The 14,913-nt window shown below is 40.9% G+C and overlaps 1 protein-coding gene across 1 annotated transcript in view; it reads left to right on the forward strand.

Annotated features, from left to right (window-relative positions):
• Window positions 1–14,913, forward strand: part of cfap92 (cilia and flagella associated protein 92 (putative)) — a 79,896-nt gene that overhangs the window by 5,061 nt on the left and 59,922 nt on the right. Inside the window, exons 5-7 of the mRNA XM_072582210.1 lie at window positions 7,200–7,404; window positions 8,268–8,387; window positions 13,781–13,853. Coding sequence (XP_072438311.1) covers window positions 7,200–7,404; window positions 8,268–8,387; window positions 13,781–13,853 — 398 coding nt within the window. The remainder of the gene's footprint in view (window positions 1–7,199; window positions 7,405–8,267; window positions 8,388–13,780; window positions 13,854–14,913) is intronic.

A 14,913-nucleotide genomic window follows, 5' to 3' on the forward strand; every position in this document is an offset into this window, starting at 1 on the left:
AAAAAGTTGCACCTTAGGTCTCTTTTATATCTTTCCCCTCTCACCCTAAACCTGTGCCCTCCAGTTCTGGATTCCCCGACCCCAGAGAAAATACTTTGTCTATTTATCCTATCCATGCCCCTCGTAATTTTGTTAACCTCTATAATGTCACCCCTCAGCCTCCGACGCTCCAGAGAAAACAGCCCGAGCCTATTCAACATCTCCCTATAGCTCAAATCCTCCAACCCTGGCAACATCCTTGTAAATCATTTCTGAACCCACTCCAGTTTCACAACATCTTTCCAATAGGAAGGAGACCAGAACTACACTTAATACTCCAACAGTAGCCTAACTAAGATCCTGTACATCCGCAACATGACCTCCCAACTCCTGTACACACTATTCTGACCAATAAAGATAGTCTTCTTCACTATCCCATCTACCTGTGACTCCACTTTCAAGGAGCTATGAACCTGCACTCCAAGGTCTCTTTGTTCAGCAACACTCCCTAGGACCTTACCATTTAAGTGTATAAGCCCTGCTAAGATTTGCTTTCCCAAAATGCAGCACCTCGCATTTATCTAAATTAAACTCCATCTGCCACTTCTCAGCCCATTGGCCAATCTGATCAAGATCCCGTTGTAATCTGAGGTAACATTCTTTTCTGTCCACTACACCTCCAATATCTTCTTACTCTTATACTCCAAGATCATGTTTTAACGCCACCTTCTTACCCACTCTTTATATCATGATCCCTATCAGTAGAGAAAGATACAAATTGTCAAATTGAATCCCAGCTATTTCCAGCATTATGAAATATTTCCAGTTATGACCTCCCCCGACTAACCACAATTAATATAGGCTCCCAGAACCCCTTTCCCATATAGATCTTCCTGTCACTGAGAAGTATACCCATCTCTCAAACAAAAACCAACAGCTTGTCCTCCCCTGCCACCAACCCTATCACCAGGGTGCTGAGCCAAGAAGCTCACAGCCACTGGTATTCAACAAATTGATATCCTTTGAAGACTTGAATAACACACTTGCTACCATGTTATCTCTAAACTGAGCAGCTGAACAGTATTCCAGATATTTCTGTACCGACTGAACACAAGTCATCCCCATTGATACAGTAGTCCCCCCGTACCTGTAGGGGATACATTCTAAAATCTACCGCGGATGCCTGAAACCGTGGATAGTAGCGAATTGATTTATTTAAATGGGAAATTTACCTCCCTGGCAGCCTCCTGGTTCTGGAATGTTCCCTTGTAATATGTTCAGGCTGTGGTAAATCGTGGTTACTGGACCCATGGATGTAGTGGTCACCCTGTATATCATTTGTGCGTGGCTGCACAAAAGAATTCAAAGAACCCACTCACTTAAATAGGCTGTGCATGGGGGGATCTAAGATGGCGGCGATCTGAGAAGATCACACTGCAGAGCTTCGCATTGCAGCAGGAGCAGGACGGTCCTTTAACCCACCCAACCCAGGCCATCAGGATTTCTTGGGGTGTTGGAAAGATTGTGGAGCCCCAAGAAACATTTAAAAACTGACTTACCTGTATTTTCAGAAGTCCAGAAATGCCTAAAAAGGGAGGAGGAGCATCCGAGGCCAGGTCTGCAGCTCAGCCTGCAGCAGCCTTGGAGCCAATTACTGTCCAGGACCTGGACAACCAGCTCTCGAAATCTCGCAAGATGTTGGGGAAACAGATTGAAGATAAGCTGGCTCCAGTCTCTCTCATGCTGCAGAAGCATGAGCAGCAGCTGGGAGACCTGGAGAAGAGGATGGATGAGGTGGAGCACAGGGTCACAGTGGTGGAAGCTGATGCCAGTTCATTCAAGGATGAGATCCAAGCCCTGAAGATGTAGGTTCGTAATTTGCGTGACCAAGTGGATGATCTTGAAAACAGGGGCAGGAGAAAAAACATTCGGATCATCGGTCTGCCTAAGGATAAGGAAGGTGAGCGGCCTGCAGAATTTGTTGAAGATTGGCTTCCGAAATTCCTTGACTTGGAGACTGGCATGAGAGGATTGAAGGTAGAGAGGGCTCACCGGATCGCAGCACAGCGGTCAGGTCTGTGTCAACACCCTCGTCCTTTCCTGGTGCAGTTCCATCATTACCGGGATAAGGAGAGAGTCATGGAGGCTTCCAGACTCCAGGGGAAGGATCCAAAGGCCCTAATTTACGAGGGATCTAAGATCATGTTTTTTCAGGACTTTTCAGCTGCGGTGATCCAGAAACGAAAATTGTATGATGGTGTCAAGAGAAGACTGAAGGAGCTTGGGATTCAGTACATCAGTACTCCCTGAGATATCCGGCAGTGCTTCGGATCATCTTAGATGGATCCATGCATCTTTTTGACACATCGGAGAAGGCAAGAGACTTTGTGGACAAACTAACCTAATTTAAACAATTGTAGTATGTATAAATATTGTTGCTTGGGTATATGTTTATCATTCTGTGAAAGAAATGGAGGAAATAACGGTTGGAGCTTTGTTTTTCCCTTTTTTACCTCTATTGATAATAATTTGATTCAAACTATGTCTGGCGGTGGTTAAGATGTACATTTTAAATTTCTAAGTTAGGACATACCAAAGGATGAGTGGGGTATTTATTCCCCTTTTTTTTAAATGAAAGAATTTATTTTATTCATATTGATATTCTGTGGGGTGTTTATTCTTTTTAGCTTGTGCTTGCGATGCGGCTCTAGCTGGGAGAAGTGAAGGTGGTTGAGATGGTTAGATGTCTATTTATGGGCAGTTTGGGACAGGTAGTTGCCCCCTCCGGGCAGGGGTGAGTTCCCCTACTCAGCGCTATTGGCGCTTTATATGTTGGTTTGTTTTCTGGTTTTTGTTGTTTTTTATTTAATAATTTCGTATGTTTGTTAAATGTAGTGGTTTCAGTTTATGTAGTTTTTATATTTGGTGGACCATGTGACACTAAGGCTCAGTAATTTGTGGTTTGGTTTCCTCCTCTCTGGAACTTAAATGTAATTGCAGAAGATTATGGCTAATGATTTGATTAAATGGTGTACCTGGAATATCAAGGGAAGTCACTCACCAATTAAGAGGAAGAAGGTATTCTTGAGTCTTAGAAAGGAGAAGGTGGATATTGCTGTGTACAGGAGACACATTTGGATGACAAGGAGCATCTGAAATTACAGCAGAATGGCTTTGACCGAGTTTATTTTTCATCATTTAATACCAGAAGTAGGGGAGTGACTATATTGGTTAGGAAAAATCTCTCATTTAAATTGTTGGAATGTGTTAAGGACACATACGGGAGGTTTGTAATTCTTAAAGCCTTGATAAATGGGGAAGAATATGACATTTTAAATGTTTATTGTCCCCCAGCTCATCCTCTTAAATTCTTGGTAGATGCGTTTTCTAAACTGATAAGTCTCAAGTCTCAGCACATCATTATAGGGGGAGATTTTAACTGCCTCATGGACCCCACAGTAGACAGGTTGCCTAAAGGTCCCTTGATACCCTCTGCACAAACTAAACAGTTATTGGGTCTGTGTGGGGAATTAGGGTTGGTGGACGTCTGGAGGTGTCTCCACCCTACAGGTAGGGATTTCACGTTTTTCTCCAATCCGCATAGATGTCACACGAAGATTGATTTTTTTTTTCTGACCCCCTGCGGTAACCCTGGATCTGGTGGTATCCTGTACGATTGGTAATATTGCCATCTCCGATCATGCTCCAGTGTACCTCATGGTTACAATTAAGGATGTTACAGTGGATTCAAGGTACTGGCGAATGGACCCCTTTATTCTCATGGACAGTAAGTTTGTGCAGTATTTCTCTAGGGAATTTTGGGCATTCCTAGACATCAACATAGGCTTGGTTGATAGCTAATCTGTTCTCTGGGAAACTGTCAAAGCTTATGCCAGAGGATTAGTTATTTCATATTCCAACAGTAAGAAGCAGCAGAAGGGTGAGCAGCAACGTCTCTTTGAAGCATTGTTGAAGGCAGCCGAGAAGGCCTATTTTGACAGACCCTCGTTGGTCAAACTACAGAGGATTACGGCACTGCGGTCTACACTAAATTCCATGCTCATGCAGACGGCAAAGAAGGAGCTGGCTTTTGCAAAGCAAAGGTTTTACGAGCAGGTGACAAGCCAGGCAAATACTTAGCATACCTTGCCAGAAGGAGAAGTGCCGCACAAACCATTACAACGATTAGGGAAGGGACTGGGAACCTAACATGTGATTCTAAAAAGATTAATGTGGCGTTCCAGAGATTCTACTCTAAGTTATATCAGTCTGAGAATTGTGAGGAGGGGCAGGTCAAAATGGAATCCTTTTTTAGAGATCTGAATCTCCCGGGTGTGATTCCCGAACAACAGTCCTTTCTCAATGCCCCATTATCAGAGCAAGAAGTGCAGGAAGCTGTGAGGCAGCTTCAGAGTGGAAAGGCAGCCGGTCCCAGTGAATTCTATAAGGAATTTATAAGTATACTGTCAGGCCCGATGCTGAATATGTTTAATGATTCATACAGTCATGTTTGTCTCCCACCATCTCTGAGAGAGGCCAATATTTTACTTGTCCTTAAAAAGGGGAAGGATCCGGAAGACTGTGCTTCATACAGGCCCATCTCACTCTTAAATATGGACTTTAAGATCCTCTCTAAGGCTCTTGCATTAAGGCTGGAGACTGTGTTACCCTCTATTATTAAAGAGGATTAGACGGGCTTCATAAAGGGTTGCAGATCCTCCAATAACATTCAGAGGCTGCTTAACATAATTCAAGCATGCCAACAGCAGTCAATACAGGGATTGGTGATTTCTTTAGATGCAGAGAAGGCATTTGACCGAGTTGAGTGGCCGTACCTTTTCTATATTTTGTACCGGTTTAGTCTGGGCAAAGTTTTCATAAGATGGATAAAGGTTCTCTACAGTGTACCTCTCACTGCAGTCATCACCAACGGGCTACGATCAAACAATTTTAATATTTCTAGGGGCAGCCGGCAGGGCTGTCCCCTTTCACCATTACTTTTTACGTTGGTGATTGAACCGTTGGCAGAGGCCATTCATGGGGATCTCAATATGTCAGCTTCAGAAGTGGGGTCAAAATTACATAAGATCTTGCTGTATGCAGATGATGTTCTAATTTTCTTGACAAATCCAGCAGTTTCAGTGCCTTGCCTGGTACGATGCATTCACACGTTTGGCGCTTTTTCGGGGTATAAGATTAATTTTGCTAAATCAGAGGCTATGCCTATGGGGTGGTCATACGAAAGAGTTGGCTCTTGAGAGGGACTATCGATTCCCATTTAGGTGGTCATGGAGGTTTTGTGTATTTGGGTATATTCATTACTCCTTCCGGAGTAGACCTTCCGGACATTAAGAATTACCAATTAAGCTCACTTTTGACCTAATAAGTGATTGGGTTTGTGGGGACCCTCCTTCAATATGGCCAGATATTGAAGTCTCCCAGGCAAGGTGCCCCCTTAGCAGTTTGCTGCTTTTGTACAAAGTGAGGACAGTTAGGGAATATTGCCATAATCCAATAGTCATCAATACTGTTAAAGCATGGAGGGCAATTTGGCAGAGGGAAGTAATATTGGCAAAATATCGTTGTTTACACCTTTAGTGGGTATGTCAAGTTTTCAGGAGAAAGTGAGTACGGCAGATGCTGGAGATTAGCGCTGAAAATGTGTTGCTGGAAATGCGCAGCAGGTCAGGCAGCATCAAAGGAGCAGGAGAATCGACGATTCGGGCATGAGCCTGAAGAAGGACTCATGCCCGAAATGTCAATTCTCCTGCTCCTTAGATGCTGCCTGATCTGCTGCACTTTTCCAGCAACACATTTTCAGCTCATGTCGAGTTTTCAACCAGGTATGATAGCTTCAGGATTTAAATGTTGGGAAGCTAGGGGTATATCTTGCATGGGTGATTTATTTGAGGGAAATGTAATGATGTCCTTCAGTCAGTTAATACGGAAGTACGAGTTACCTAATAGAGACCTCTTTCATTTTTTTCAAGTTAGGGATTTTATTTTAAAAAAACACACTTTTGACTGATCCCTACAAATCTGACATAGAAAGAGGGGGTACTAAGGGCTAAGAGTACACTCTCTGTCAGTACTCTATATCACCAATTGGGGGGTGCCACCTCAGATGAGTCTGATCGACTCTGCAAGATGTGGGAAAGAGAGCTGGGTATTGAAGTTTCTTCAGAGGCATGGGAGGATATTTGAGAGAATCCAAGGAAGTTATCAATTTGCAATAGGACCCATGCTTTACAGTTGAAGATTCCCCACAGGGTCCACTTAGCCTCAGACTGTTTGTCAAAATTTAAACCAGGGATATCTTTTGCATGTCCCAAGTGCAAGGTCTGTACGGGTACTCTTACCCATTGTCTTTGGTCTTGTGACAGGCTTCAAACATATTGGAGCGCTGTGGTGGGTGCAATGGAGAGGATTTTAAGTGTAGGGTTGGAGAAGGACCCTATTTTGCTGCTTTTGGGCCTACCCATTGCATTTCCTACAGATTTGCATAAGGAAAAACTTTTCAGTATTCTTACGTTCTGTGCAAGGAAGAATATCTTGCTAGGTTGGATATCAGAAAACCCCCCAGGCCTGTCGGGTTGGCGGAAGATTGTTATGAAGCATATTCCCTTGGATTTTCTCACAAATATGGTACACCACAAAACTGAGAATTTTTACAAGACATGGCAACCCTTTTTGAAATACCTGGACACAGATTTATCTGCCACACTAACAAGGGCTTTTATATCACCGTAATGATTGTGTTTCATGAGTCCAATATCCAGGGAGGTGGAACTGTGAATATGAGTGTTTTCTTTGGCTGGGCTGAGTTATTACTATTTATTTGTTTGTTGTTAGGTATTTATTTAGTTAGTTAAATAGCTAGTTTAGGTTTTTTAATTTTATACTTTTCTACATATGTTTATACATTCGTATAGGAGGGTGGGTTGGGGAATTCTTTTTATTATTTGGGTTTAGTTTTGTACTATTTTTGTACTGTTTTGAATTGCATTGTTTTGTATTTGTTGTAATATTTAAAAATCTACTTTTTCTTAATAAAAATATTTTATAAAAACACCAAAAAAAAGGCTGTGCATACCATAACAAAATAGGGAGCATTTCCCCATCTATCCATTATCGTCAAAAAGTTACAAATGTATGCATTTTTACTATGAGATACAATTAAGGTATATTTAAACTGATTCCTTTCACTGCAACATATGTAGGTTCTGAAGTCATGGTATGATGGTGAACAAATGTGGTTGGTCTTCAGTCATAGTGTGGAGCTGCCAGTTACTAAAGAAATACTGTTAAAACTTAGCTCTTATGTGATGACACTTCATATATGGGACAGCAAGGATAGAGTGAGCTCCAAGGCAAAGTTTGATCGGCCCAAGGCTTTACGTCTTTTCATGGAGAGCAAAAATATGGGTGAGTAGGAGGCTGCGAGATGTTCTCCTGTTTGAACATGTCCAAATTCTAATTAATGAAAGAAGTGCAGATGCTGGAAATCAGAAGCCAAAGCAGAAATTGCTGGAAAAACTCAGCATGTCCAGCAGCATCTGTGGTGAGAAAGCAGAATTAATGTTTTGGGTCCAGTGACCTTCCTTCAGAACTACAACTAAACGTTAATTCTACTTTTCCCCCCTTAGGTACTGCCAGATCTGCTGAGTTTTTCCAGCAATTTCTGTTTTGTTTCTAATGTATAATTATCTGTTTTTAATGGGAGACTACATTTGACAAAAAACTTAAATCATTGAATACAAAAAAATGTAATTTGCTTTAATAGAGCCAATGTTAATATGTGAATGCTATAATTAATATGTGCTGGATCTAGTAGTCCATTTTAATTTCTAAATACCTGAACTTACAGGATTCTAGTGAGGTGGTTGGGTTTTACAAAAAGAAATAGACTGGATCTTAACACTGTCAAAGATAAAATATCTTTTGTTAGCTAATGTTCCATTGCAATTAACAAAATGGGTGAAAAATAACTTTGGTTGTCCAGTAGATAGGCTCAGCAACATATTTTGCTTTAAAGTGAAAATTGTTTCTTAGCTGTGCCTTCAAAGTAATCACAATATCGAGGGCTAAGAATTCACTCGAAAACATCAGTTAGATTTTGCATTTCTCATTTACTCTCCTTACATGGAAAACAAAATTCTGTTTCATATCTTAATAGAAAATTTGTCAGGGCAAGAATTGTCATAAGGTGTACTTTGGTAAATGAACAAGGCACTCATTATCACAACACCACAATAATGATAATAACTGATTAATCTTTCTTTTGGCAGATGAAGAAAAACATTTGGTTCAGGAGCAGTTAAAACTGTTAAAAGACAGTCCTCTCTTGACAACCTATAAAGAAACTCATGATATACACCCTGAAGATCTCTCTGAAAAGCTTGGAGAAGGTAAGAATCAGATGATAGTGTCATGGTTGATGCTGGATGGTGTACTTAAACGAAATGAAAGGGCTAGGAAAGCCCAGCATATATCAAAATATCCCTTTAGCCCATGGAAATAGCAAGGCTTTTTTTTAAAGGTAGGATTATGGTGTTTTTCTTTTGCAACTCAATGAACTGTTAGGTAACATTTCATTTTCCTTTTCTTAAAAAAAAGATTCTCAGTATGTAAGTTAGCTTGCTCAGCTTGAAGGTTTGTTTTCAAATGTTTTGTCACCATGCTAGGTAACATCATCAGTGAGTGTCTCCGGTGAAGCACTTAAAGAAATAAGTCAATTTTACATAAGATCTCTTGTGACCACAGGATAGCTCAAGTAGTTTGCACCATATGGAATACTTTTGACATGTCGTCACTACTTTATTGTAGGTAAATACAACAGACAAAAGACACATACTAAGATCCCACGACAGCAATGATTTTATTGGTGGTGAGTGAGTGCTAGTTTGCTAGAGCACCAGGAGATTAGATAAGATTAAATTCCTGGAAACAGGTCCTTTAGCCCAACAAGTCCACGTCAACCCTCCAAAGAGTATCCCACCCACACCCATTTCCTTCTGACTAATGCACCTAACACTATGGGCAATTTAGCATGGCCAGTTCACTTGACCTGCACATCTTTGGATTGTGGGAGAAAACCAGACCACCCGGAGGAAACCCACGTAGATTAGGGGAGAATGTGCAAACTCCACACAGACAGTTACCCACACAGACACTGTGTCACCCTGTTCTTTTGATAAGTGCCATAGGATTTTACATATTCACCTAAGAGGGAAGAATTTGTTACAATTTATCTCTTACATTTCTGGTCAGCCAAATAGCCATACAGGAAATGAGTGGTAGACCATAACTGGATACTCTTGGGAATGGTTCCTAGTAAACAGGAGAAAGAGGAAGCCAGCAATTTGAATGGATGGGAGAGATGGAGGTGTCAGCTACAATTGCAATGTGGGCTGGCTGGTACTTGAAGATTGGGAAATGGATGACATCTGCTGGAGGTGGAAAGTGAGGACATCGGAGTCAAGAGGGGACCAAGCAGTTATCGTGGCAGTGGGAAGAGGGAGGCTGCAATTGTTCGAGGAGTGGCTTCAAGATGCTGGGAAGAGCACTACAAAATATTTTGGCCCACAATGTAAAATGCCATTAATTTGTCAAGCCAGTAGCTCTTACTTCCCATTCCCTGTCAAGCTTCTTAAGCCCATATAAATAAACCAATAAATTGAACAGTGTGTCCCCTTTTAAATATATCAACTACACCTTCCTCCTCTCCATGACAGAATACATGGACACCATGAAATACACTGTTGTGAAAATGGATAGGTTGATTTTTGTGTTGCACTTAAAATTTTTAACACTACCCACCGTGGAGAGATTACCATCAAGGCAAATAAGTCTGTTTATTAAAAACCCTAAGTTTGAGCATTCAAGAGGAAGTGCCTCACATTTTGCTGGTTATACCCTACATTTGGTATTTCAAACCTTTTCAAGCTTAAGGATGGTTTTAACGATTGAGATTTCGAGTTGATATTGGAGACAAAAGAAAATCTCATAACCAATGTTATTAAGGGATTCTGGAAAGTAGATTTTGGTAGTTATAAACTACATTGGCAAAGTTAGGATTAATTGAAAATGAACAAACACAGTTACCACCTGACTTAAAATACGTATTGCATTTTTTGATCATTCATGAGTTGTGGGCATTACTGGTTTGGTGAGCATTTAAAGTTTATCCTTAATTGTGCAGAGGGCAGTTAAGACTCAACAATATTGCTGTGGGTCTGGAGTTACAAGTACACCAGATTAGGTAAGGTTGGCAGATACCTTTTCTTCAAGAACATTAATGAACTGATGGTTGCTTATGACAATTGATAGTAAGTTCATAATTCCAGATTTTTATTGAATTCAAATTGCACAATCTACTATGGTGGGATTCAGACACATGTTTCCAGAACATTAGTATTGGTTTCTGGAGTATTAGTCCCCTGCTAATATCCCTATGCCACATTCCTGCATTACTTAAACATATACAATTCCACAATCATCATCTTTGAATCTTGGGATGAAGTGCAGAAGATGTGGTTTTCTCCTATCCAGAGGGAACAAGAAAGGTGGTGAGAAAGGGAGATATTGGGCAAGTTGGTAACAGCAACACTCCTGTACATGCCACACTAGCAATTAAGTTCTGGGTAAGAAGGTCCATGGGCAATTTTCTTGATTTACCATCAATTAAGTCCTTTAGTACTCAATGGCCACTTAAAAGTCTCAGCTTGTCATCTTTCCAGTCACCTACCTCCCCCTGCAGACAGGAAACGGTGGTAGTTAAAGGACATCTTCAGTTAGTCATCATTAGGACAATTGGAAGCACAGATGGCAGGCAAGGGCATGGCGTCTGAAGCCACTCTTATCTCCAACATCGCTGACCGTCTCCTCACTTCCCTAGCAATACCCCCCCCCCCACCTCCAAGAAGAACAGTGGCATTCAGCTTCTCACCATTGGATTCCCTGAGGAGTAGGCCTCAACCAGTAGATTTTAGGACCTTGAAGAGAGGCTGGCAACCAGAATCTCCAGTGTTGAAGGCTGTGATAGGGTGAGATACATTCCTTCGTCTGCCCATCAGTGTGATTGTGACTTCTCTGACCAGTGGGAGTGGCATGTTAGCTACCACCCAACATGCTTTCTCCCACACTTAGGTGAAATTTTGCTGTTTTGTTTCTAACAAATCTTCTTTCCAATGTCTGTTCCAGGCGCAGTTGCTCTCAAAGTTTTTTTTTTAAATCTTCGATCTCTGTTACACTAATACACATTCAGAATGGGAACTCTTCCAGAAAAGGAAATTATTGGAATCAGAATACTTTAGCTCCTTATTTGACATTATCTTTCATAGTTTAAAAAGGGACTAGAAAATAAGGGCACTAACCTAAGATTGTCAAACCTTTTGGATTGTCCCCTGTTTTCCAGAAATTGGAGGTTAATCTTCAATACTATTCCAAGCAACTGTGAGAAAAAATTGGGACAGTGAAAAAGTTACTTTTCCTTAAAGAAAGGCCTTAAACAATTATGATTAGTTTAAAAATATCAGAAAAAGAAGGTATATTACTGGGCAGAGTACTTGGAATTGTAAGTTCATGTGATGAAACCTCCAAGGATCTCCAACCAGACCTAATACTGATTTGTAATCTGAAAAGCAATTACACTTAATGAGCTTGACAAGCATTTACAGAAATTGTCTTAATGAAAGAGAATTTCTGCAGCTCATATCTTGATTGTCTGCTGCACATTTGGCAAATTTGCAGAAACTTTGGACAAGTATGTTTTTCACAGAATGTCCAGCATGAATTGGGAGAACCTCTTCAAACATTCACAGGTTTTGTGTGTGCAAGTGTATAGAGCTCTGCTTTTAGTAGTGGAATAATAAATTGTGTTATGTGAAATTCTACACCTATTGCTAGAATGTGGTGGAAAGAATCCCTACATTGCTTGATTCACCACATTTCACAATGAGCAAAAGCAATAGGAGATCCATCCATTAGACACCTTATTTTCTCTCTCTCTCTCTCCATGTTGTGTTTTTGTTGTCTGAGAGTTTCTTATGCCATGAAGTCATATCGGGCAAGGCAAGGAGCTAGGGCCCAAAAACTATTTCAAACATCACTGGGATTGAACCTGTTATGTTGGCATTATTCTGCACCACACAGCAGCTATCAAATCCAGGTGTTGTCATTTTTAAGGCTCTGATACTGTGCCCAGTGCATCATTATGGAAGAGCCAATGTTGCATGGGCTGTCAGAAGATGCTGAGGAAATCATGGTCTGTCATTACTTGTACAGCATTAGGTTAGGAGGACAATCTGGACAGGGACCATTGGATGTGACAGACGATTGTGTAAGAACAAGACATTAGGAGATTGTATGGATGTGGATTGGAGGCCAGAGGAGGGGAGAGATGAGAGGATGGGCATGACAGAGACTCAGGATGGCAGTAAAGTGGTAGGAGCACTCCTGCTACCCTTTACAAGATGGCATTCAGAGCTGGCTGCAACAGGAGCAGCTGGCATCCCTGCAGATACCCTAAGAAGTGTGCAGAGCTACCAAATTCATGTAAAGTTCTGAAAGGATTTAAAGCTAGATAATAATTGTAGCAGGAAACCTGACTTTTCGACCATGAGATTGGATTTCCTGATGCTTTGAGACATTATCATTAAGTAGTGAGGGAAAATATTGAGCAAATAAAGTTATTTCAAAGATTTAATACTGTGGTTTGAGGTGACACCTTTTTATCCATCTCAAAATATGCTGGTTAAAAACATTTATGGAACTAAAACCTATAGTAAAATAATCTGAGTAAAGATTGGAATATTTATAGTGTTGCCTTTCTTACATTGTAAATCTTGAAAAAGATTTCCTTCTCAACCCTTCCCTTGTTTCAGAAAACTTGGTTGTGGATTTTGAATACTTAATTTGAGATGTTGTTTTGAACTTCTAAATTTTGAGCTTTTCTTTTTTTGGTGAAAGTGGAAGCTCAACATGCAACAGAATTATTGCTAATATTATTTGCTCTGTATTTGCTTTTATTGTCACATTGCAGACAGTATGCTCTAGCTGAGTCATTTACCTGTCAGTATTATTTCTGTGTTAGTCTGTGTGTAGAAACCATAGTGGTTTTTTTCCTCATGTCTCCGCATTTAATATAAGGTGTCTTACTGAACTATTACCTTCTCTAGTACCAGCATGCACCAGGATTCCCCATCAACTGCTTCAAAGCCCAAACATGCTGTTTGGGCATGCACTGTTAAACTCAATGACCTGCTCTTCCAGTAACTTAAAAATGTAGGACTCCCTACATTGCTGTCAATTTCCAGTTTTCCACTTGCTGCTAAACCTCAAGATTCCAATTCTTCTTCATATCTTTGAATATTTCTGAAGCCTAGGCTAAGTCCAAGTGCTTCCAAATGTCAGTAATTCCCCCAGTGCAGTAGATCTATGCCCCTCACAGAGAAGTGACAAACCCACATTACCGCTCCATCCAACCCCGCCCCATTAAGTGGTATCAGATATTCAAGGCTCAGCCTGACTGACTGCTTCTTAACCTCAGACCTTTTCTTCCAGATTCCCTCTTTGAGCATTCCCAGATGGCAGCTCTCTCTGCTGATGTTCTAAAAATACTGCCTTCGTTCTTCTGATGCCTTCTGGTTCTTTGTATAGCCTCTGTCCTCAGGCCTAAACATCCTTCAGCTTTTCTATGACAGCCTGTATCTGATAGCTGTTGTTAATCATGTTATTTTGAACACTTTTTTTTTAAGTGTATTGATTCTTTTTTCCTTCTTCTTTCTGTGATGCTACACAGGTCCTGTCACCTCATCAGACCAAGCCAATCTTGAGCATTTAGAATCTGCTGGTCATGTTCAAGAACAACAAAGGTAAACTAGCCATTCACTTTCTTTAAAGACTATTGTTAAATGTGTATTGGACAATAAAGACACCAAAGACCAATTTCTTTATCCCCATGAAAAAATAATCAAATATTGAAATGAACTTTGTTTGTCTTACAGACAGTTGCACCGTGTTTTACTACCACAGTACTTTGGGCTTGGCTTTAGATGTTTTACACTCACAGGGTGGGATTTGATAGGCCCTATAAGGATCTTGCCCACAGATCATGGAGCCAGTGGGGAACCTCTATTAGTTTCATGAAGGAGGCCCAAAGGTATAAAGTGCCCACTATGAGGCCTTCCCTGAGATTCAGGATCCTGATGGCACACATTCTGCACAGTGAGAGTAACTGGTCACTCCAAGCTTCTTATTGTTGTCAGTACCTTTGGGACTGGTGTCAATTGCCAACAGTGCATCCACCAAATGAGTGAGTGTGGAATTAGAACCATACGAGAGGTTGGGGTAAAGAAGTTGAGGTCCAGCCAAGAGGTGGTTTCCAGTGACCGTCTTCTCCACTGATTAGTGATCAGATACCATGAATGTTGTAAAGTGCCTGATAACAAGGGGCACTACCTGGGAAGCTGGTGGCAACTTGTGGCCTGCAAGAGGCTTGAGAAAGCTGTATGACCTCAGCTAAACAATGAGTTAGTACCGAATTGCAGTATGCTCTGGGATAATTGGTTCATTAATTAACAGACTACCACCAGTAGCCAGGAATCCTATGTCAGCACCCTCTGTCCTCCAACTTAATCAGACAAAGATTTACTGTTGCCAGGAGACTGATGCAGTGCCTGTCCCACGATTAGCTGGCACTGACAGCATTGTTCTCACCAAAGATAACTGGATTAAATTATATCGTTATAGTTGAACTGTCAAAATGATGGGCTGACAAACTGTAATTTATGCTCAGAGAATATTAATTGTAAATTGATGTCAGTACTCACTAAGTAACAGGAGGGAGTTTTCAAACAGGGACTGTTACCAAAAGACACAAGAACAAACATCAACTATATTCAAAATGTGACACATGTAGTGATTGTAACAAGG

Source organism: Chiloscyllium punctatum, chromosome 12 (assembly GCF_047496795.1).
Source record: "Chiloscyllium punctatum isolate Juve2018m chromosome 12, sChiPun1.3, whole genome shotgun sequence".
NCBI classification, from domain to species: domain Eukaryota; kingdom Metazoa; phylum Chordata; class Chondrichthyes; order Orectolobiformes; family Hemiscylliidae; genus Chiloscyllium; species Chiloscyllium punctatum.